The 24,422-nt window shown below is 29.4% G+C and overlaps 1 protein-coding gene across 2 annotated transcripts in view; it reads left to right on the forward strand.

The window, feature by feature from the left end:
- Window positions 1–229: 229 nt before the first annotated feature.
- The window catches only part of LOC126749195 (protein patched), a 42,506-nt gene continuing 18,313 nt past the window's right edge, over window positions 230–24,422 (forward strand). The window contains exons 1-2 of one of the 2 annotated variants that reach the window (XM_050458879.1): window positions 230–550; window positions 5,051–5,260. In XM_050458879.1, the coding sequence (XP_050314836.1) occupies window positions 5,135–5,260 (126 nt within the window). In that variant the 5' untranslated portion in view covers window positions 230–550; window positions 5,051–5,134. Of the gene's footprint in view, window positions 551–1,210; window positions 1,362–5,050; window positions 5,261–24,422 lie in introns of those variants that run through there. The other variant, XM_050458880.1, reaches the window with a different exon arrangement.

Raw genomic sequence — 24,422 nt, forward strand, 5'->3', positions numbered from 1 at the left:
CAAGAAGATTAACATCGCTAGTTGGGTGGGTTCAAGAAGGGATCTCCCTGTGTACGCATGTATACCGCAAATGGTGACAAAAAAAAACTTAACTAATGTAATTTTGAGAATTTACATATTATGAGATGTGGGTGGTCCATCCTCGGAGCCCATCGGGTCCGCTCGCCCGCTCAGAGCAGAAATACAATGAACGAATGAAGGACCCAACACCAACATTTGAGAGTACTACGGCTCGCTTAGTCAACGGTGTTCTGTTAGTACGAAACCATCTTGTAGACGGTGAACATTACAACCAAACTTGACGTTTTTTGACTGGAACTCAAAGACGTATAGTTTGAGACTTTACTTCGGGTTTACTCTTCAGTTTTATATTTTGTAGTAAAACGGTAGAAGTGACACAAGTGCGGTGGTTTATTTTATTAATTTTTTTTTTTTGGGAAAAATGGTCCGGCGAAAAATGCCGCCTCGTTCTGTGTCCCTCAGTGAGAATCTCCTATGATTTTTAAGGAGAATGTTATTGTTTTTAGTCAGGACGTTAACAGTTTACCGGGTAAATATTCTTTTTGCCTTCTTACATATGTTTGATGCTCTTAAAATATTTTACAGACGTTCTTAGAACGTTTGTTTACATTTGTTTAAATACCTCTTTTACCCTTATTTACTTATTGCTTCCATATTATTACATGCCAAGGTATTTCAGAGTAGTTTTTTAACTATAAAAATAATTTGTTTATCTAATGTTTTTTTCAATTAAAAATCCACTCCAATAGTTACAAAAAAATTAATAAGAATCGTCGGCAAACTGACCCTCTAATACCTTTAACACACACAAATTAAAATAAGTGACTTAAATCAACTAGGAGGCACTAATAATGAATGTAAACAAACAATTAATCGTTACGCGGCTTGCTTACTAAAGCTGATTTATTAAAATCAGCTTGTTCTTAAACCTTTTAGTAAATGCAAATAGACCAGTACTACTTCTTACATCAATAACATCATAAAAATATAAATTGAGTACTTTCTATCTTAAAGCAAAGATGAAAAAACTTAACCTACTCTTAAATTCTTTATGGATTTAACAGTGTTGCCGCGCTTGAAGGCCCGTTGGTCTTCAGCAGAGCTTTTAGAAGCTTCTCGGAAACCTAGGATAGAAAGTGATTTTATTTACGTTTGAGTAATGAAATTGCGGTTAGTTGGCAATTGAATGCCACAGTTTATTGATCTTATGTCACTTACTGTGTCCGTTTAAATGTAATTAAGTGTTATTTTTAAATCGGTAATTTATTTTTAGACGTCTGAATATAAATCTTTTCTGACGTATTTTGGGGGCAATCAGTCCATTCACGTGATAAAATAAGGTAAGTTGATAAGTGCAAATCATGTCATGCACAGAAAGCTATAATTCGTGTTTTTAAAAGCTCAGTTTTAGTTTGTCCACTTTAGGGTAAGCATTTAGTAAATATGTTCATATATTTTTATATTTAAAAGCTTAACTGTGTATGCACCTATGTGTAATAAATTAAAAACCCGTTAAGGTGTTGCACAAAACGATCATTATAATTAATTAGAACTTTTTGTCTTGTGAAATTAAAAAAATTGCAATAAATTTTTGTATTAAATTGCAAATAAAAAAAATTGCAAAATTTGTAGTGTTTTTTTAAAGTAATAAAATTATACCACATATTAGGCACCAATAAGTCATAAAATAATAAATTTAAGGAGTATTAAGGGAGATACAAGTTTTAAGATTTTTTGTACTTAATATATAACAATATTTATTAAATAATAAAATAAAATATCTTGGGTGCCAAAAGGTTACTAAATGAGAAATTTTACAAAATTTGTAGGGTATGAAGAGAGATTCAAGGTTTTGGGCTTTTTTTTAGAGTTTTAAAATTATTCCACATGTTGAGCATTAATAAGTCGTAAAATAGTGATTTTGAAATTTAAATAAATTTGAAGTTTATCAAGGGTATTTTCAGTTTTGTGGCTTTTTGTACTTAATATAGAAAAAAATTTTAAAATAAACTATATGTTGGGCGCCAACTGGTCATAAAATGATAAATTTGAAATATGACAAAATTTGAAGTTCTTAAGGGAAATTTAAGTTCTGTACTTAATATATAAAAAATAATATTGAATTACTTTCGGCATCAGGAAACTAAAAATAAATTTTATTTATTTTATTTTGACTTTACTGAGTCAGTTACAATGTACAACTGACCAACTCTTTTTTTAGTTATGAAATTATACCAGATGTTGGGCACCAATAAGTCGTAAAATAATAAATTTAAAATGTTAAGATGGTAAGAACTAAATTAGTTAAATGTTAAGAACATATATATGTTGTTATAAATAAAAAAGAAGAGATAAAATAAATGAAAAAATAATTTAAATTCTCGGTTATCTTCCTTCAACTCTTCCTCTCCTTTTTTCTTTTTTTTTCTTCTTTTTGCTATCCATAATAAAACTATGTAGCACTGCAAACGCCCTTAATTCTTTTTACACTTTCCTCATTTTTGCATAAATTTATTTTTTTCAGAGAGAATTTATTATAAACTAAAATAAAATTAATTTAAATAAATAGTGACAAAAAAATAAACAAACATTAACACAAAAGATTTGTAATCCTTGAAATAGAACTGAAAGTTACACTGAAATTCAAGAACATTATAGAAATGACTTTAAATGCCTGGAATAAAATTAGAAATTATTCTGCAAACAGGGAATATAAATAGCTTTAAATGCCTGGAAGTTATTTAAAATGTCTAGAAGAAGTTTAAAATGGCTTCAAATCCCTGGAATAAAATTTAATTTATTTCAGGGACTTGAAATTGTCTGGAAAAATGTTAAAAGAAACTCTTAACTGGCCCTAAAAAAATTAAATATAATTCAAAGCACATAAAAAATGACACTCAAATGGCCTTTAATGCCTGGAATAAAGCTGATATCCGAGAATATTGTAAAAATTACTTTAAATGCTTGGCATAAAATCTAAAATTACTTGCCTGAAATTAAACAATTAATTGAAATATTAAATTAAAAGTTTGAAATGATTACTTAAATACCTAAAAAATAAAATGCAAAATTACTGAAAGCTTCTCCAGCTGAGTTTAAAATAAAAAATTTAATAACCTCAAATCAGGCGATATCTGAGGACAACAACTACTATCCAGGAATATCTGATTGAGTAAAGGACGAGCAAATTAGCAAACCAATACCTAAAAACCTACTCTTAAAAACTGAATTACTGATACTATTCGAGAAGTTTAATTTTTTTCCAGAATTTTTTTCAGGAAAATTACTGGAATGTGGAAAATTACTGGACTTGTTCAGTATATCGTCACCCTAATATTACAAGGTTGTATGTAACATGTTCGGTTTGAAAATTTGGGTTTTGATATCACAAGATTCTATATGTAGTGTTGACTACATAGTTATTTTGAAAATTATTTAATAGGTCACCTAGAACCCTAATAATATAAGGAGAACCAAAGGTGTATACCTTTAATTATGATAAATGGGTATATCGTAGTTGTAAGGTAAATATAGAACTTTGGGATATAAGTGTTAATTGAAATTATAAGTGTTACAGAGATATAAATGTTATCACCGTACAGAATGAAATTATTCTAAAGAAATTATTAATGTCAAATTATATGTACGTTAACGTACTTTCACCTTTGATAAATAATTGGAAGATACTCGTTCCCCCAAGTCAAATAAAACTCGTTTACCAATAAATTAATATAAAAGTTGGTTATGATTGAACAGTCCAGGGTGGTACTAAAAAATAGTTAATTTTCTTGCAGCTCACGAGGGCTAATGACTAATATATACAAATATTTAATTAAACTATATGTTGGGCGCCAATAGAACACTAGTTAAAAAATTTAAAATTTTACAAAATTTTTAATTTTTATACGAAATTTAATGTTGTTTGCTTTATGGGCTTTATGAAATTTTATTACACGTTGGGCGCCAACAAATAAACAAATAAAAAAATAAAATTTTTTAAAAAGAAAATGTAATTAAAAAAAACTTTTTCTTGTGTTTTATAAAATTATACTGCACATTGGCCGTCAATAAGTCGTCGAAAGAAGAAAAAAACAAATTTCACATTTTTAGAAAATACAAATTTTGATTTTCTACGAGAATTGTGCTAAAATATCAGATTTGGACTTAAATAAATAAGGTCGCATTGAAAAAAATAAATAAATATTTAATACAAAGCATTTGTAATTAAAACAAAACTTTCAGAAATAAATTATTTTAGGAAATCCGTTACCGTAGTTTCTTTATTAGTGACAGTTAATTGTAAAAAGTAGGTTTATTGGAGGATATTTTAGGTCTCTATAATTTTAAATTTAGTTCATGAAGATAGATTTTTTTTTAAGACTAGGATTAAATACCTTATAAGCAAATTAAATTTTTCAACTTAATTTTTTAAATAAAAAAAAAAAAATGTGATATTTTAGTCTATTTAGAGAAACCTGTCCTGTAATTCATAATCCACGACTTGATTTTCACTGCGTTCTTACTTAATGACCTAAAAAACCTGGAATAAAGTGAAAACATTTAATTAAGTCAACTGTAATACTTGACTTAATTAATGTAGTAAAATACTTGAAAGAGAATAACAAATGCCTGAAGGACATTTTGATATATGCTAAAGTAAGGCACGCTTGGAATAAAAGAAAATAAAATTTTTAACTGCCTGCGAGAAAATTAATAATTCTTTTAAATTCCTGAAAGAATTTAATAAAAATTGATTTTTAAAATACTCAAAAAATAATTTAAACAATCTAGAATAAAGTGAAAACATTAAATTAACATCAAGTGCCTGAAATAAAAAATGGCTTGAAATATTAGGAGTAAAGTATATATTAAATGCCTGGAATGACAGAGATATGCCAAGGCAAGGAAAACCTTTGACAAACAATTTCAAGTCAAATACAACTTGTTTAAAAAATAAATTAATTTAAAAGTTAATTATAATTGAACAGTCCAGGGTGGTACTAAAAAACATTAAATTTTTTTCTTTCAGCTCACGAGGGCCGTGCGGTAGTAAATGTGTTCCTGAATGGAGCGGTGTTGGACAAGGGGCCAGTCCGGCCCTGATAATTGACAAATGGCTGCGGGGGTTGAAGCGCCCGATGCGCATGCGCCAGGGCCGGCCGAGTCGAGACACGAGTCGGACCTGTACACCAGGCCTGGCTGGGTAGACGCTGATGTTGCGCTGGCGCAGCTTAATCAGGTAAATTGAAAATTTGATCACTTTGTATAATCTTAAATTTTAAACGGAGTTTTTGTTACCCTGTATTTATTTCAAAATAATTTAAATTCTGCTAACTGAGTTAAGAGAATAAGGGTCAACTGACCGCCGCGCATGACGCAAAGAATACATTAATAAGCGATAAAACAATACATAAGCATACGTGAAAAATTTTCTTCACATACTAAATGTCAAAAAGTGATTTACTGATATACTTATTGAAAATACTTTGGTGCCTAGTTGGAATCTTCATTAAATTTGGTTACAAATGGCGTCTCCTTCTATGGCTGCTGAATACTAAACAAGCGGCTTAGCCAAGGATTTTCAAATTATCAAATAAAAAGTCACCGGCTTCTATATAAATGTGTAAGGCGAAAAATTCTGAGAAATAAATAAAATCTGAACCTCACCAATTAAAATATCTATTGAGCCGTCAGAGCATCTCTATTATTCCAGATGTTAACACCAAAGAGACCGTAGCGTAGGTAGAAAAAATTCTTAAAGGGACAGAGATATTCCTTTAGACATTTGTGGTCAACTTTTAATGTCATTCCCCGAATTAGGGGGGTCAACTTAAAGGTCTTTATTTCGCATCTTGGACGGAATGCTAGCCAGATTTATGGTCTGTCACTGTTTGATCTTCTCCGGAGGTCTCTTTGCTAATACCGTATTATAATTTCGGCGATTGTCTCGTGTGACAGTTTTTCGTATTGAGACTTTTATTTATTTTAGTTTCTGCGATGGCTGCTTTTTTTAAGATATCGACGTGTCAGAGATGAATTAATATGGTAGGGCCATCTCTATCGACACTTGATTATTTTGATTATAACAATTTATTTCTCTAGTAGGGTTGCTTAAACAGAGTTGCCAAATTTTTATTTAAATCTCATATGCAGGGAAAAATTTAAAGAAATCCCAAATTATTAATGACATCAACATATTTTCATCCTTTAAGTTAGTAAGTTTTTTTTCTCTACAACACTTTTACTTTATTTTAGTTTTTTAAATGCGGACCTGGATTTTTAATTTCATATTTAAAAATATGTACATTTTTATTCTCTTTAAGATGGTATTCGATTCATCTATTTTCACCAATATTTCGTACAAAAAACAATGATCATCAGGTTTTTTCCTGCATTAATATCTTTTTATTTAAAAATCTCGAAACATTTTAACTGAATTTGTCGAAAAATATAATTTAATTCAAAATTGCCAATCTGGCTTTAAAAAAAGCATAACTACCTGCCTTGTTAAAATTCCAGATGATATTAGAAAAAATGAACAAAATAAAAATTTGACATATCTTTCACTGCTTGACTATAGTAAAGCCTTTGCTACCTTAGATCACAACCTATTGGCACCTAAGTTGCACTATATTAGCTTTTCCTTTAATTTTTTTAAACTTAAAATTATTTACATAATCGCTATGTGGTTATTAAAATTCCTTAATATGTGTTTTCTCTTTTTTTACACTTAGGAGCACTAAGCTATTAAATTTTACATTTAATTTGTAAAAAAGGTATTATTTTATACAGGACGTTCAAAAAGTAGGTTTAAATTATTACAATTTTTACAAAGCAATAAGTTGCTTAATTTAAATGGAACATTTTGTATTTTATATCACCAATAAATGTGACAAGGAATTTAATTAGGTCTTCTTATACCTTAACCTTCTCATTTTAATAAAAAAGGAAGATTTAAAATGCGATATAATTTTAAAAGTGAAAACATGATATTTCATACTAGGCGATAACAAATTGACATGTCTATTATCTTCTTGTAATTTTTTCATTGTTTTAATAATTTTTTTTAATGTAAAAGTAACTAATTTATGGCGGATAATCAAGTTTAAGTTTAAATAGTTATGGATTTTGAGGTACAATGTCATCCTAAGTTTAAATGAAACACCCGATTATAACTGAATATGACATGCAACACAATAGATTAGCGATAGGTAAGATTTAAGACTGTAGCTATTTTCAACTCACTATTATAGTTGAAATTATTATTTATATTAAACACAAAATATTTTTACGATGTTGAATCCAAAAATCAGATAATATACAGACTGAAGTTTGGCTAAAATATTCCGTGTCGCATGTCGTAAATAACCTTGTATATTAAAATATTAAGTTGTTGGAATTATATTAGGTTAGTACATTATACACTAAGACTTAAGTGTGCACGCACAGATTATATCTATAGTGCTCATATACAGTGAGTATCAAAAGCACAACTAAACATACTAATCGACTGATTCGAGAATTTTTTTGAGAAAAAAAAGTATATGATTTACTGAATTTATTCCAAGTTACAGACTTACACTGTAAGTTTCATATATAGGGTGTCCTAGCGAAAACGAAACAGGCATTTTCGCATACGTCGATTTTATTTTCAAGGGGCACAATTTTTAATGAGCAAGGCATCCTTATGCCAGTAACCCGCTAGGAGTGAGTGGGGTCACTTCTTAAATGGGGTGGAAAGAAGGATCCTGTGACACCTTAGTTTAAAGGTCTTTTATACTCTATTTCAGAAGTGTATAGAGCAATAAACTGGGGAATTCCGTTCTGTTTGGCTACATTTCGTGGTAGTTCATAGGCGCAGGTACTTATAATATTTATGAATTTAATTTTCACGGATTAAATGCCTTTATTTTGAAAGAGATTAAATACTAAATAAATACTTTTAATCCTTTTGTATAGGTACCTCTTTTAACGCTTTGTAACATGCAAAAATGGGGTCAGGTAATATATACAGACTATAAATACTTTTAAATTATATTTTAAACGTTAGTAGTCACTGCTACGCTGTAGTGTAATCACAATATTATTATCCCAATATTTAAAAAATGGAGGTATTCAGTCCAACGAAAAGATGTACTAAAAATTCTCCACTATCGCTGAGTGAAAAAGTTATTATTTTAAATGTACATGATTGCATAAAACACGATTACCCTAGTTTTACTGTGCAAGAAACTGTTGAAAAATGTTCTCGAATGAGTGGAATTGGAAAGTTCACCATTTTCAAATTGTTGCGGGAAAGAAAAGTAGCAGATCAAGTGGAATCTCCCAAGCAAAAGCCAGGACGACCTACAAAAGTCCTTGATGAAAATGCTAAATGTATAATTCGAAGAAAAATTCACTCTTTTTATTTTAAAAAGGAAATACCCACCCTAGACAAAATTTTAATGGAGCTTGGCCGAGATGACAGTATTCCGTTGATAAGTAGAAAACTTTTATGGAAAACTTTAAAAAATATGGATTTTGCCTGGGAAAAGCATAACCGCAAAGCACTTTTACTGGAGAGCGACGAAATTGTTTGTTGGAAACGACAATACTTGAGAAGTATCAAGCAGTACCGCAGGGAGCAAAAGAAAGTTTTTTGTCTTGATGAGACGTGGATTAACGAAGGTTATATAATCCAAAAAATGTGGCAAGACAAAAATATAACCAGTGCTCGCCAAGCTTTCATAGAAGGCCTGTCTACGGGTATTAAAGTACCTTCGGGAAAAGGAAAAAGACTTATAATCACACATATTGGAAGCGAAGAGGGATTTTTAAAAGAAGGTCTGCTAACCTTTGAGTCGACTCGCACAGGAGATTACCATGAAGACATGAACTCAGACGTTTTCGAGGACTATTTTGGTGAAATGATAAAATTTCTTCCGGCTAATTCGGTGGTAGTTATGGATAACGCAAGCTATCATTCACGGCGAATAGAGAAGACCCCAACTTCAAGTTGGAGAAAGCAAGAAATTATCGATTGGCTGACTGCAAAAGGTATTGCGTTTGAAGCAAATTTGATAAAAAAGAACTGCTGGCAATAGCAAACTTACACAAAACTCGTTTCATGAAATACGCCGTGGAAGATATAGCCGAAAAATATAATATAACTGTACTGCGCTTACCGCCATATCATTGCGAACTAAATCCTATAGAACTGATATGGGCGCAGGTAAAAGGATTTGTAGCAAGACAAAACACGACTTTTAAAATGAAAGATGTTAAGCTACTGTTTGATCAAGCCATTACGGAAGCGACACCAGAGAATTGGCGAAAAGCAGTCCAGCATGTAATTAAGCAAGAGGACAAAATGTGGGATCTTGACAACCTCATCGATCAGACAGTCGATCCTTTAATTATAATGTCAAGAGGTGATGACAGTTCGTCAGATGACGAAGAAGACTACAATCTATTATAATTTAAAATTGTTATACACTGTTCAAAAAGTGCCAGATCCAAAAGTGACATTTTCAACTGTTTTACTCTACATATTATGTTCAATAAATTTGTGAAAAAAATATATTATTCCATTTAAACAAAAGTAACTTTCTAAAATAAAATAGCATTTAAGTACATTAATTATAAGGTAAAAAACAAGTCCCAGTTGCACGCCTTTGGCGAACCGTTTTCAATGTTTATCAGTGGGTAACAATGGGCAAAACTCATAAATTGACCCAAAACCGGGTGGCACTACCTGCAATCAACGAAAAGAAAGAATTATACATTGAAACTAATACCCAACTAAGGTAGTGGCATAAAATATTGGTGGATCACCAGGTACCACTTTTGCATACCTAATGAGGTTTTATTGCTCTACACACTTCTGAAATAGAGTATAACTCTAAATACAACTGCTAAGTTTAAAGTGGATGCTATTATTTCTTTGGATATAAGAGCTTTTTAAAGTTCTCACAATAGCAAAAAATAAAACACAGGCATTTCGAGTAATTTAACTATTTTAGTCTTAAACGCGTTAATTTCATTTTCCAAAGAGGGAATTATATAACCTCTAAAGTTTGATAAAATAGTATCAATTGTCACCAAATTTTAATATTTTTGTTCTTAATATTACTTAATACTTTAAAGTGACTGAGGTTTTTTTAATGTGGTCCAATAATAAGTGCACAAAATCAATAACTTTTATTCTTGGCTATAAAAATTAAAAAAATTGGTAAAATATTCAATGTTTTTTTTTAATTGATAGTGTGCGCCACTGAAAATGCCTCGAGGCTAAGTTTGAAATGGGATTTTTACAGTATTTATGGCATTCTTCCCCCTTTCGTCGCGGTTACAGTTACCACAGATAAATAGTACCTTTATTTCGTTTTCGCTGGGACACCGTGTAGGTAATTTACCGTATTGTATCCCATACTTAAATAAGTTCGAATTTGACTTTTTGAATAATGTGATCTGGCGGTACAAAATTGAAAGAACCCTTTTTAAATATGACAAATAAGGGTTCAAAAAAAATAATAATAGAATCGAATTAATGACGGAATCGCTAATGATCGGTAGTAGTATTCGAGAACCGCCTCCTTTCGAGCATTTCGCGGCGGCGTTTGACAATCGCCCCCCGGGCATCGGCATCATCAGGATGTAGCTCAGAGGTAAAGGCAAAGTCTGCCAAAGCCGCGTTACGCTAACCTTGGCCGGCGGACGCGGACGCAGAGGACCACCAAAGAAGCGCCGTGTGTGGTCCCGTGGCCAAGACGGGGCCCCAGCCCGCTCTTTTGCCGTGGGGCCCCGCAGGCAGGGCGCCACTCGCGTAAACATTGGGCCGGCCCGCCCCTGTTCTCTTTTCGACTCGACCGTGCGCGGCCTCACTTTACCATTTGCCGATTACGCAACCCGCGATTACGGACCACGGACGACCTTCAAGGTTCTTTTTCCAAAAATATCAATCAGTTTTCTTTTTTATTAACTTCTTCAACTTTTTCAAGTCGATTCCGCTCTTTTAGATCATTTTTTAATAGTGTTAAGTAGAGCCATATCTTAGATATACATAAATTCAGTCACAATCACTGGTTTGCGGATTCACGTTGACATATTTAGCAAAAGATTTGATAAAATCCAATTAATATTTTATAATTTTTGCGAATAACCAACATTATTTCTAAAAATTGTTATAAATTTAATGCACTCGATCCGTGTTTTGATATGGTTACCCTTTTTTTTCGCTTGTTGGGCGCCAATTTGTTTACAGTACGTCGAAAAAGTTTTCTGAAAATATTTCTAAAAAATTGTTTCTTTTTTTAGCGACTGTTGGGTGCCAAGAAATATTGTATAAATATGTATACAGTGTATCCCAAATTCAGTACTCACTATTTCAAATTATAAAACCAATAGGCAAAGTGGCATTTTAAGCACTAGTTAAAAATAAAGGTTAAGTTTGCTGGACAAATATTGGCAAAATAATTATAATTTATGAACCTGTAAGTTTGATTTTTTTATACAATGTCAACCAATCAAAATAACCAACAGTAATAACCAACATTATTTTTAAAAATTGGCATAAATTTAATGCACTCGATTCGTGTTTTGATATGGTTACCCCTTTTTTTCGGTTGTTGGGCTCCAATCTGTTTACAGTACGTCGAAGAAGTTTTCTGAAAATAGTTTTATAAAGATATCAAAGCAAATCAAAACAGTTTCATTTATATTTATTAATACAAAAAATTAGACAAATAATATGCTTTTAAAAATTGAATAATAATTAGCCAGTATTTATAATAATTAAATTAACTTTTTGGGAATCGGAGTGTACTGCGATTTTTCAAAACTGATACCCATGGTATACAGTGCATGCGTAAAGACAGAGAAGAAATATTAGAAATAACTATATGTATGCATTATAACCTAAAATAACTTAATAGAGTCTAGCTAAAATGTAGGAATAATCACAAAGGCAAGCTAGATAGGAAAAAAAGGCAAAACTAAAATTAAGATAGTGAAGAAATAAAAATTCAGAGATTAGAGGGACACAAAGTCAATGGTCTCAAAAGATATATCTTTAAAAACCATTGACTTTGTGTCCCTCTAATCTCTGAATTTTTATTATCAAGAGGTCTCTTTGAGAAAAATGGACTACTTTTTTGAATAGTGAAGAAATAGTCCATACTTGCAGTGGAGTCGTAGACTAAGGTAAAATGAAAATCCTACAGTCTCCCTCCACTTATTTATTAAACATTCAGTTTTTTAAAATTCCCGACATGTTTCAAACGTCCTTTGAGTTTAGTATATTTTTTAGCATACCGTTCAGTCCTTGTCAACAACAGAATGTAAACAAATAAAATTAAAAATATTAAAATTAAAAAAAAAACAATTTTAATAAATAGAGGGTTTTTTGACATGGAATCAACCCTCTTATTCCCTGATGATCAAACATGTCATGAATTTAAAAAAAAACTTAATGTTTAATAAATAACTGCAGGATTTTCATTTTACCTTAAAACTGAGATGTTTTAATATTAAGAATTTAGCTTTATATAAGCTAACAGCAGGAATCAGCTAAGGAGGTCTATGATAGGTAAACCTTCCAAATATCATATAACTGCAGCAAGTAAGGCATTTAGAACCTGATTCTTTATACAATGCATTTGTAAAGTAGCTGATAAATTCAATAAAAATTAAATGGACCGTTTTTGAAAAAAATGCCCGAACCCGTCGATTTTAATATTTGTTTTAGGGTTTTTCTACGTGGAAATTAAATTTACAAGGTGACTCAAAAAAAAAGATATGACGTCATCAACATATTTTTTAAATGGAAACCACCATTTTTTAATGCAGAATCAGAAAGAACGCATTTTTTTACGAAGTATATGATACAAATGAATAGTGGTTACAAAAGCAATTTTGAACGAAAATTTATGATAAAAAGTGCTTATCTAACCGCTATTTATTTGTACCATATCCTTTGTAAAAAAATGCGGTCCTTCTGATTTTGCATTAAAACATGGTGGTTTCCATTTAAAAACCATATTGATGACATCTTTTGACTTGCTTTAGAAGCTATTACTTATTGCTTCTAAATTTTGTAATATTCCATTTTGACCCTAATATAAAGAAATGGCATAACTTAAATAGCCTTGATTCCTACAGAGATATATAAACGATGAAATAAAGAAAATTTGTAATTATGCCTGTAGAGTATTTTGAGCCTTAATTCCGATTCAAATTGTAAGTCTTATTTTTTTATATTGCAATTAAATAATAAATTATTTTAAAATTTAGTACGATTTGCAATAAAAAATATTTATTTATTCTGCCGAGGCCACCCAAGTATATTCTGACATGTCTAAAGTCTTTATAAAACTTCAAAATTCTAAAAAAAGCATAATGGGCTCGAGACCCACTTCCGAGATACAAAAATTCGTGGCATAATAAGTAAACGCTAAATATCGTGGTTATTGACAAACTTCCTTTTTTCCCAACTGTTGAGCGCCAACAAATATTGCATAAATGCACATTTTTAGCACTAATTAATAATTAGGATTAGGATTGCTGGACAAATATTGGCAAAATAATTATATTTTATGAACCTGTAAGTTTGAATTTTATATACAATGCCAAACATCTTATTATGATTTAAACTAAAAAATCATTCTGAACTGTCAAGGTAATCCTACGACATGTGATTCTTAAGCATTCGATTGCTTCTTATTTTTTTAAATTCCAATTTTACCCGAAATTCTAATTTGAAAAAATGGCATAACCTTGGATAATAAATGGCTTTGATTCCCGCCGAGATACATAAGCTTTGATAAGATAACTTGTAATCATGCCTATAAGTCTAAATGTTAGTAAAGCATTTTGAGCCTTAATTTCGCTTAAAATTGTATTTTTCTTTATCATAATATAATTAAATAATAAATGTTTTGAAAATTTAATACAACTTGCAATAAAAATAATTGATTAATTCTGTAGAGGCCACCCAAGTATATTCTGACATGTCTCAAGCCTTTTTAAAACTGCAAAATTCTCAAAAAATGGCATAACTTAAATGGGCTCGATACCCACATCGGAAATATCAAAATATGTAATATTGTGGCTATTGACAAACAGTTTTTCCCAACTGTTGGGCGCCAATAAATATTGAATAAATGCATATAGAGTGTGTCCCAAATTCAGTTCTTACGAGTGTAAATTTTAAAAATAGGCAGAGATATTTTTAGCATTAGTTAAAAATTAAGTTTAACGTTACTGGACATATAGTAGCAAAATAATTATCATTTATGAATCTGTAAAACTGCATTTTCTATGAAATTTCAAACATCTTACAATAAAGTTAAATTTTAAATCTCTCCAAAATTTTATAGGCCTTTACATTAAACTAATAAATCATTCTAAACTGTGAAGGCCACCCAAGTTAAAACTACATCTTATGACATATCTGAAGCTTTCAACTGCTTTTTAATTTTTCAGATCTTCATTTTTTACAATACTCCATGTTCATCGGTCTTAACTCCTTGCAAATGTTCTACTTGATAAGCACTATTAAAGAAAGCAGTTACGGCTAAGCCGATCCATCATCTAACATGGATTAACCGCGAAGACCACCCAGGGCGATAGTGCGTTTTGTGACATGTCTGAAGCATTCGACCAAGCATTAAAAAACAAATGACCCTCTGTTTAAATCATTTATGGTTAAAACTCTCCATATGAAGAAGTGAGTTAGGGGTCTTTAAGAGGCGTAGGCATTACGTGGAAATAGTGGGGGTTATGGGTAATAAGATAAGCCTATCAAAGGCACAGACCACCCAAGTTGATCCGTCGGTATATTAAAATAGTATCAAGTCTAAAAAGGCATAAACATAGGTGAGGACTGGCTCATTTAAAATTATAATAATGGGCAATGGAAGGTGTCAGATTCAGCCATCGATAAGTATAATTTCGAGGATGGCCTTTTGTTTCTTTTTTTTTTCTTTCTGTTCTCTGCTCGTGGAAATTTATGGTTGTGCTCCTTTAGATTAATTTACATGCTGTCGTTATACTTTTTTAAAATAAATGTTCCGTGATTACTATCTTATATTTGGCCGTCTACATTATAATGAGCTCGGTACTCGTGTTACGAATATGGCGAAAACTAATATTACTAGCAATAAAGACTGAACAATTATTAAATTAATGGTACTATTGCTTGACCGATGTGACGCTTGGGGTTTAATTACGGGATTTTAGTGGGCGGCGTGACGTTGCTTTATTTATTATTGATTATTATTACGGTACATTAACACAATACTTGCATGCAATATTAATTTTACTTACAGCTGAAATCGTACTGAATAATTATGATTTTTGCATAATTCACCCTATATGTATATTTATGTACATGACAGTATAGTAAATCAAAACTTATTTATGTTTCTAAGAAAAGCACTTATAATTAATAATCCATTGATAATTGCCTGTATCTAAAGAAGTAAAATGATACGTAACGGACAACTTAGCCAATATGATTTATAGCCTTTGCACACAGAACATTATGAATTATGACACCGCTTTCATAAAGATGAAAAATATCCGGCTAAATTAAGCCTGCGGCCATTTGGATTCAATCATTATGGGTGAAAGCATCGGCCAATAAATCTAGGCCTCTAAGTAAGTGCCGGATAGATACAGAAAAAAAAGACACTTGCATATTTTCCATCGATAATCCTAATGACTTTTTAATTGTTTTGTGCAATAAATCTTTAATCAAACGACGTCTACATTTACCGAATAATTCATGGAAGATCGATGGAGAATTTATATTCGTCGCGCGAGCTTGTTTTCGTATTCAAATGGACTAAGCAGTAAATTATGTACCCATTACATATTTGAAACTATAGAATAAAACATTGCCGCAATTAAGAGGGGCACTTCTAATTACAAGAAGATACGTAGATTCTTTGGCTTAATAAAGACTAATTGCTTCAGAAAATAATCACAATCAGAGAGATTTAGCAATGGGGGTACACCAGGTGTATTAACCAGGAGTTTTAGTTATTAGATAGGATTGGTATGTAAAAAACTATAGGACAAATGGGTCTTCTCGAGGTGCATATATTACATAATAATAAATACTTTCACTAATCGGCCTTTTTTAATATTTTTTTTTAATTATAAAAAGTGACAGGTAATAGTTTTCAAATGTAATAATTACTTTTTTAAATCATATGTGCTTCATAGCCATTAAGGCTATACACTAATATTATAGTATAAAAGTGTGGTGAAATATTATAATTTACTATTGAATGCCTTGAAAAAATTGATAAGTATTCATCTAAAGCCAGTAAAACTAAAATGGCTAATTAGTATTCATTAAAAGTGGCACGTTATGGTTTTTATTTGTAAATTAAGAAAATTTATATTTTTAGAAATCCTTTAAGAATTTGTGTTATTTTACCATATTATTATCATTATTTAATTTAATGATTTTATTACAATTTTTAAATTTTAAGCTGCGTATCTATTTAGGTTATGCATCACTAATTTAAGTAATAAGTACTTGGAATGGCTGATAAGTATACATCAAAAAACAGTAAAACTAAACTAGTTATTTAGTATTCATTATGTATAAAAAAATAATTTTGGAAATCCTTTAAAGGTTAAATTTTAAATCAAGGAGCTCTTTGTAAGGTTAATACACTCTTTTATTAACCCTAAACTTGTTTGTTTTTTTTCTTATGTTATGCTCTAGTATTATTATGTAAAAGCGTGTTAAAATATTATAATTTACTCTTGAATGCCTTAAAAGGTTGATAAGTATTCATTTAAAGTCAGTAAAACCAAAATGAGTTATTAGTATTCATTAAAAGAGGCATGTTGTGGTTTTTATTTGTAAATTAAGAAAATTAGTTTTGGAAATACGTTAAAATTATAATTATAAACTTGTATATAAACTGTTATAGAGCAATATTGATTTTAACTATATTTTTAACTAACAGTTTAAATTTGAAAGTAAAGGTCTCTAAGTAAGGTTATAACACCCTTTTATTAACCTTATACTTAATTTTTGTTTGTTTTTATACTTATTGTTTTCTAAGACATTTTTAGACCAGATTATCGATACTAGTAGACCCGACAATTCAAGAAAATCCTAATTATATGGTACTCGGCGTCTTTTAATTTAAATAAATAAAATCAGTTCGGGGCGATTTAAGAAATTATGAGAAAAATAAATTTGAACGAAATCCAAAAAATGTAAATATCTAAGATCAGATAATACACGATAAACTCAATAATTTTTATAATAATTAATAGCGTATGAAAATCAAGAATGAAATGCACTAAAAAATTAAAAAATAAACATTTTTGGACCGGATTACCCAAAATTTAAATCGTAGCCATTTAAGTTATGCACTAATAACATAACACTAAAATACGTATAAATATTTTAGTTAACTAAGTGTCTGAAGAAGGTCGATAAGTACCTGTCAAAAGCCATTAAACCTTAAGTGGCAGTACTTAGTAAACGTAGTATGTTATTGATTTTAAAAATAATATATATATATATATATATATATATATATATATATATATATATATTGGAAAAAGTAATTATAATTATGTTGTTACAAGTACAATATTTTTTTATATTTAATGGTACTTCGTTCGGCTTTATCCATTTAAGTTATATATCAATAATGTAATTATGATATCTGATTAAATATTTTAATTCTTTCAAGTGCCTTAAAAAGGTCCATTAGAATTCCATATTTAAATTACCTTGTCAAAATGCTTGCAATTGCGTAAAGGTACAAAAATGGGGTCGGTGTGCCCTTATTCATTCATTATTTTCAGAGAAAGTAACATATTTTTACAAAAAAGAGAAAAATTACGCTCCAAGTCAAAGTGTCATAAGTGCAGCATCTATTTATTGGCATTTCGTCTTTAATCTAAACTAAATATTAAAATTATGTTTTAATTTGACATTATATTATCGATTTTAATACATAGATTTATTATTAAAAGATAATTTAGGTCTGATGATAAGTAAGGCGAAACCTGTACCCCAACAAATAGACGCTGCATTTATGAGACTTTGACTTTTATTTTTTTCCTTGTTATTAAACTATATTAATAACTGTAGTTCTTAATATTTTTGCTATTTCGTAGCCATTTAAATTATGCATAATAAAATTATTGAATGGCAAATTATTAAGTTCCTTGAAAAAGTTTACAAGTAGATGTTAATTTCCTAATAATTAATATAAGTGCTTCCTAACCAATTAAGTTATGCTCAAATAATTTTTGAAAGTTTCAAAATCCATCATAAAAGTGATTTGCCACATAAATGCTGTTGCTTCTATCTAAATCGATAATAAAGAAACGGTTAAATGTCACGTATTGTTCATATTTTTTGATGGTAGAGTACCGTTAAAAATGAACCAAGGTAAAAACGATAATAGAACTTTAGTGTGGGCAATTTAGCGAAATAGCGCAAGTCATGCAGAAACTTATACAAACCGAGGTAGGTATTACCTACCTTTAATAATTTTGTTTACGATAGGGCCACCAAGAGTGTACGTTACAGAAAAATCGCCACCCTATATGGTTTACCTGGGTACGTTTAAACCAAAGAAAATCCGTAATAACCTAGCTGAACTGTTATTAGTATTGTTCAGTTTATAAAGATCTCAGTTTCGAAAATCCGGTATTTCTACCTGTGGGACTGACAGAAAATGATTACTATAAAATGACTGGATTCGGAGAAGATCTCGACAGGGTGTTCTTCACTTTGACATGTTTTATTTATCAGATTATTTGTTGCCTTCGGATGATTAGCCGTAACAGCATTTTAATTATCTTGTAATTTGCGTTTTCAAATTTTAAATTGAGCCATTATCGTCTGTTATGGGTTTCGCTGTTTCGGTTAAGACTTTTGAGAAACTGTTATGTTACGACTTTAATTATCTTGGATAAAATCTCGAATATTAACAAGCAGAGTTTATTAAACGATACGGCCGGAGAGAAGTTGAATGAAAGAAACAATAAACAAAATTAGCGAGACAGATAAGGCCGTCAACAACATGCTCGACGAGGACAAGGATTTTAATAAAAGAAATCCATAAATCTCCCTCATAACGGCAAAAAAAAAAGTAGCCTAGAAAGTTCATTCTTACGACAAGAAATTCCTTTAAGATCCATAACAATCTGGTCTGGAAGCTTATTCAAGTCTCGATGTGGGCAATGCACTTCCTACGCCATGGCATCAAAACAACTCATTCTCTTCGCAGTGACTTTTCGTACTATCCGTTAAGCTCTTACGGTACCGTACGTAAGGACGATACACGGATCTCGTTAATTTATGTTGAAAGAAATCTTAATATTGCTGTTTTAAAATACTTAATGATAAATTTACTTCTATCGAGTCCATTAGGCAAGTTATTTTAAAAACTGGAAGCTGCTTTCAGATTAGGTTGTTCTTATAAAATCGTTAAACACAATTTATATGCCTCTAAGATTGTGAAGTGGTTTAAGATTAAACGCTTTATTTTTTTTAGAGGTAATTGTGAGTTAATGTTTTTTTTTTTAATTTTGCATATTAACAAACAGTAACAAAATTTTGTAAAGCATAAAAAAAAACATCAAGACTCAATAAAGCGATGATCATATCCATTTAAATTATGCTTAAAATTACTATATATGAGTACTAATTAAAATTTGTTAGTATAATTAAAAAATATTTAATATATAAATGCATATGCATATCTGAGAGGGTTATGAAGCGGTTTAAGATTAAACGTTTTATTTTTTTAAGATTAATGTGAGTTAAGGTTAAATTTTGTATATTAACAAGCAGTTAAAAAATTAGCAACGGATTAAATTTCTCTACAAATATCCGTTAAAATTCACTAATACTTTTAAAACTTTGTGTCAAAATATGTCCATTTGAATTATGCATAAAATTATTAAAAACTAAGAAGATGAATAATAATTAGAAGTTCGCTGAAATACTCCATGTTTGCTAAGTGACTTAGTAGATAAAATTTAAAAAAAATACAATATCAAAGTCACTGACAAAGGTCTGCATTAAGTTAATTACGCATTTTTTGTTCTGTATTAGTGCATCATCAGATTACCTAATAAAAATAGACTAGTTTTAAATTAAAACGATCTTCTTAAAAATTCTGCAAAAAACAAACAGTATTTTAAAAACAAATACCCAATTCATGAACTCATTCACAAATATTTTTTTGAAATGGATTGTGAGTTAAGGTAGAATTTTTTAATTTTTTGTATGTTCACAAACAGTTAAAAAATTAGCAACAGAGTAATGTTCAAAAAATTCAGTAGTTGTCTTAAAACTTAATATTTCCAGAAAAATAATCATAGCCATTTAAATTATGCATAAAATTACTATAAATGAAAAAAATGAATAATAATTAAACCTGGTTTATATACTAATTATTTAAAAATATAAATCCAGATTTATTCTACAAATTTCCTTTTTTACAAATAATGCTTAATAATATAAAAAGATAAAGTAAAAAAAAACTACTTTTAGTTTACCTAGTAATGCTCCTTCTTAGATCAAAAAATGTTGGACAATCGTCATGAAACCATAATCGTTATTTGTAGTTGGTATAATTACGTCAGAAAAACTATATTTTAAGGTGATTTAAACTGTAATTAGAAAGTGAGATGCAATAATCTAAAAAAATTAAAAACCTTTTTTTCCACATTTTATGATATAATTATCTATCTCACATGTAAAACTCGCGGACATTCGTAATAAAAATATTATCCTCGTTTGTATTTGGTATAATTATATCAAAAACATTACACTTCAAGGCGATTGAGAACATAAATGGAAAGAAAATGCAAAACAAAATATCCACGTTTTTTCTAATTTTTTTGATGTTAAAAGATGATCATATCCATTTGAATTATGAATAAAATTACTACAAATAAAAAAGATGAATATTAATTAAGACTTTGCTAGTCTATGTTCTCTAAGTGACTAATTAGATAAAATGAAAAACACAAAGTCGCAGACAAAGGGGTGTATTAAGTTGATTTCACGTGTTTCACCTTGTATCGGGCCATCATTAGATCTCCTGATAAAAATACACTACATGGAGGTTAAAGCTGTCTATAAAACTCAATATATTAAATATACTGCAAAAAATATACAATATATCTTCAACATAAATACACAATTCATTCACTATGATGCCACTATTATGGATCCAAAAATTTATTTTATTTTAACTTTTTTATTTTTATTTGGGAAAATTATTAGTGCAATTATAAAAAATATATAAAAATTCTAAATTATTCATGATGGTTTTTTCTTATATTTTCCTTTAAAAAAATTAAAATGTTGAAATATATAAGTTTTATTTTTGGAAAAACAGTTTTACTAAAATGATATATATTAAAATATATCATGTAGTTGATGCATAACCTAAATGACTACGATTTCTTTTATCAGATGAGTATTTAGTAATAGATAGGCAAAAATGACCAACTAATTTTTTAATTCTTATTTATCTAATTTTTATTTTGCCATTTAGGTAGCAGATATATATAAAATTCTCTAAAATTAAACAATTTGCAGATTATTCTCAACTTAAAATCACTATGAATAGGGATAATATAATAGAATCTAAAAAAAATCACCTGGAATATTAAACAATTATTTGCTTACGCAAAAAATCATAATTTAGACCTAAATACCTTAAAGTCGCAAATAATCGAAAAAGATAAAAAAATTAAGAACAGAAATCGAACAATTATCTAGTATCTATTAATACCAATGAAATTCCAGTAGTTCAAAAAGCAAAAAACTTGGGTATCTTTTTTGATAACGAACTAACTTTACCTACGTTACGATCTATGTTAGATTAAAAATTATTTACCACCAAAGCAAAAATCTTTTTTACACTTTGGTATACAAAAAAAGCAAATATATGTTTTAAAGATTTTTATATAAACTACTGTTAAGTGTGTTATAACTATTTAACTACGGTTAACTTATGTAATAAAAATAAAGCAAATAGATGCAACATCAAATCAAAAAAATCAATCTTTCATTAATGATAAATGCTGAGAAGTCTAAAGTTCATATGTTCCAATTTACCTAAATTTACGTCGAAGTCTCGAAGATATCAGCAAGAAGCCTTTAGGTTCACTTTCTTTTGAATGTCAAAAAAAACATCAAATAAAAATAGCTTATTTAAGATTAAAGAAACTATTTACAAACGTAATTTAACGCCAAAACAAAAATATTTTTTATGCGATAGTCTTATATTTTCTTTATTTGATTACGGTAATGTGGTGTATGATAGCTTTCTCTTTTTGCATCTATTAAAAAAATAGATAAAAAGTACTAAGTAAATCCTTGTATGAGATTTTCATTTAGCATACCTTATAGGAATCATATAGTTAAAATCAAATATTGCTTTATTGTTCTCTTCTCAAACATATGTACATAAACGTAATCCATAAAACATAACATAAGTAAATATATAAATAACAGAGTATTGATCATGTACAATTTGGAAAATAATTATATATATCATTTAAGAAGTGAATCACATAGATTAATAGATCTTCCTGTTTTATACACACTTGTGGTAAATCCTTATTTTTTAAATATAGGAAAATTATATTATATAATAATTATATTATTAAGACTTTTGATTCAGGGTGGTTAGAATCTTACGGTAAAAAGCATTTATTTTCTTAGTTGAAATTTTTTGCCCAAATTTTTTAGGTATTTTCTAAAACAGTAATTCTCAGTTAGTAGTTCTAAGTCTCAGTAATTTAATTTTTCTATGTAAATAACTTACATAGAGCTTGGCATTGAACCTGCCAAGCAGATATTTTTATTTTTAGATATTAATAAGTTTTAGATGTAAGTTTACTTTGACAATGAAAATATAACGTTTTAATAAACTATATTAAATAATAAACAAAAAAAATGAGATCAAATTTAAAGGCACTGACTTAAAAACGATATTAAACAATTACCCATAAAATAATTTTCTAAGCACATAAAGACTAAATTAATTTTTGAATAGAGTATTGGATAACAACAATATTTGTTCACATTAAATGTATATCAGTGTAATTTTTTTTTATCTCTAATTTCAATATGTATTTATTTTTCCGTCTTTTGTTTCTTTTTTATGTTTAGACTCTAAATAAAGAAAACTAACTAATTAAGGGAAAAGTATGGAATCTACTATTTTGGTAATGTATTCTCTTCGTTAGGGCTATATTTCGTATGATCGGGTAATGTTTTGTGGGTCTACAGTTTGGCCTTACCACTAAAGCCATATTTAATTCAAATTACTCTATACTGATATAGTATGCATTAATTCCTTATTGATATGGGGGTTAAAAATGTCAAATTAAACTTTTTATTATTTTTCTAATAACGGGGTTTTCTAACGGTCTTTTCTGTCCTTTTTTTATTATGTTCGCGTAGTTTTTTTATAGCACCAGCAATTAATTAATTTCAACAAAGTATCTTCTATTACTTTATACCGCATTAAAAAAATGATTTCCGAAACCGCACATTATAATAATAAAATGAAACACGATAACAGGTAACTTGGCACGTACGCAGGTATACATCAAACGTGTTAATCGCCACTTCTACATAAAGTAGCATAGTAAAAATAATTTTTTTTAACTTCATTCTTAGTCTCATTTGCAAGAGCTTATGGGCGTTCCGGCAAATGGGAAGACCATAAAAAAGTTTATTTTCATTTTCCATATGCCTCACTTGTACTTATGTGTTCATTAATTAAGGCAGGCTATATACACGGCGCGTTGGGTGGCCCTCTCGTTCCACCATTACGTGCTATGTCAATTTTCCGCCTTGACATATTAGATATAGTTGAATGGTAAGTATGCTTTCTATGATCCGTTTTAATAGTCTTTTTTTTTAAGTCGGTTTCGTTATTAATTTTTTTTAATGTAAAATGAACTACTGTATCGCTTAATTAGGTATGTTATTCCACAGAAAAATACTTCAAATTATTAGAAGTGCCTTAAAATATAATATCTTGGGTGGCATTTTACTAAATCAAAATTTATTTAAGTAATAATAAAACATGCTCCGTAGCCATTAAAGTTATGCCCTAACAATAAACTTATTTTAAAAATAAAACCGAATAATGGCTAGTTTACATTTAAGAGGTTTCTACATATATAAGCAATTTAAAATAGCATTACATCCGAGAAATTTTAACTGTTATTGAGTCTTAACATGACATGCAAAACATCTTATATCTTACGCAGTAAATGTTTTCATTCGTCTGTCCTTTATATGCGGTTATAATCAATAAAAGGCATATCTTCGAAAAAAATCAGTGAATTTATTTCATTATAATCAATGTGACAACGTCGCAGGCGAGCACATCCGC

Source organism: Anthonomus grandis, chromosome 22 (assembly GCF_022605725.1).
Source record: "Anthonomus grandis grandis chromosome 22, icAntGran1.3, whole genome shotgun sequence".
Taxonomy (NCBI): Eukaryota; Metazoa; Arthropoda; class Insecta; order Coleoptera; family Curculionidae; genus Anthonomus; species Anthonomus grandis.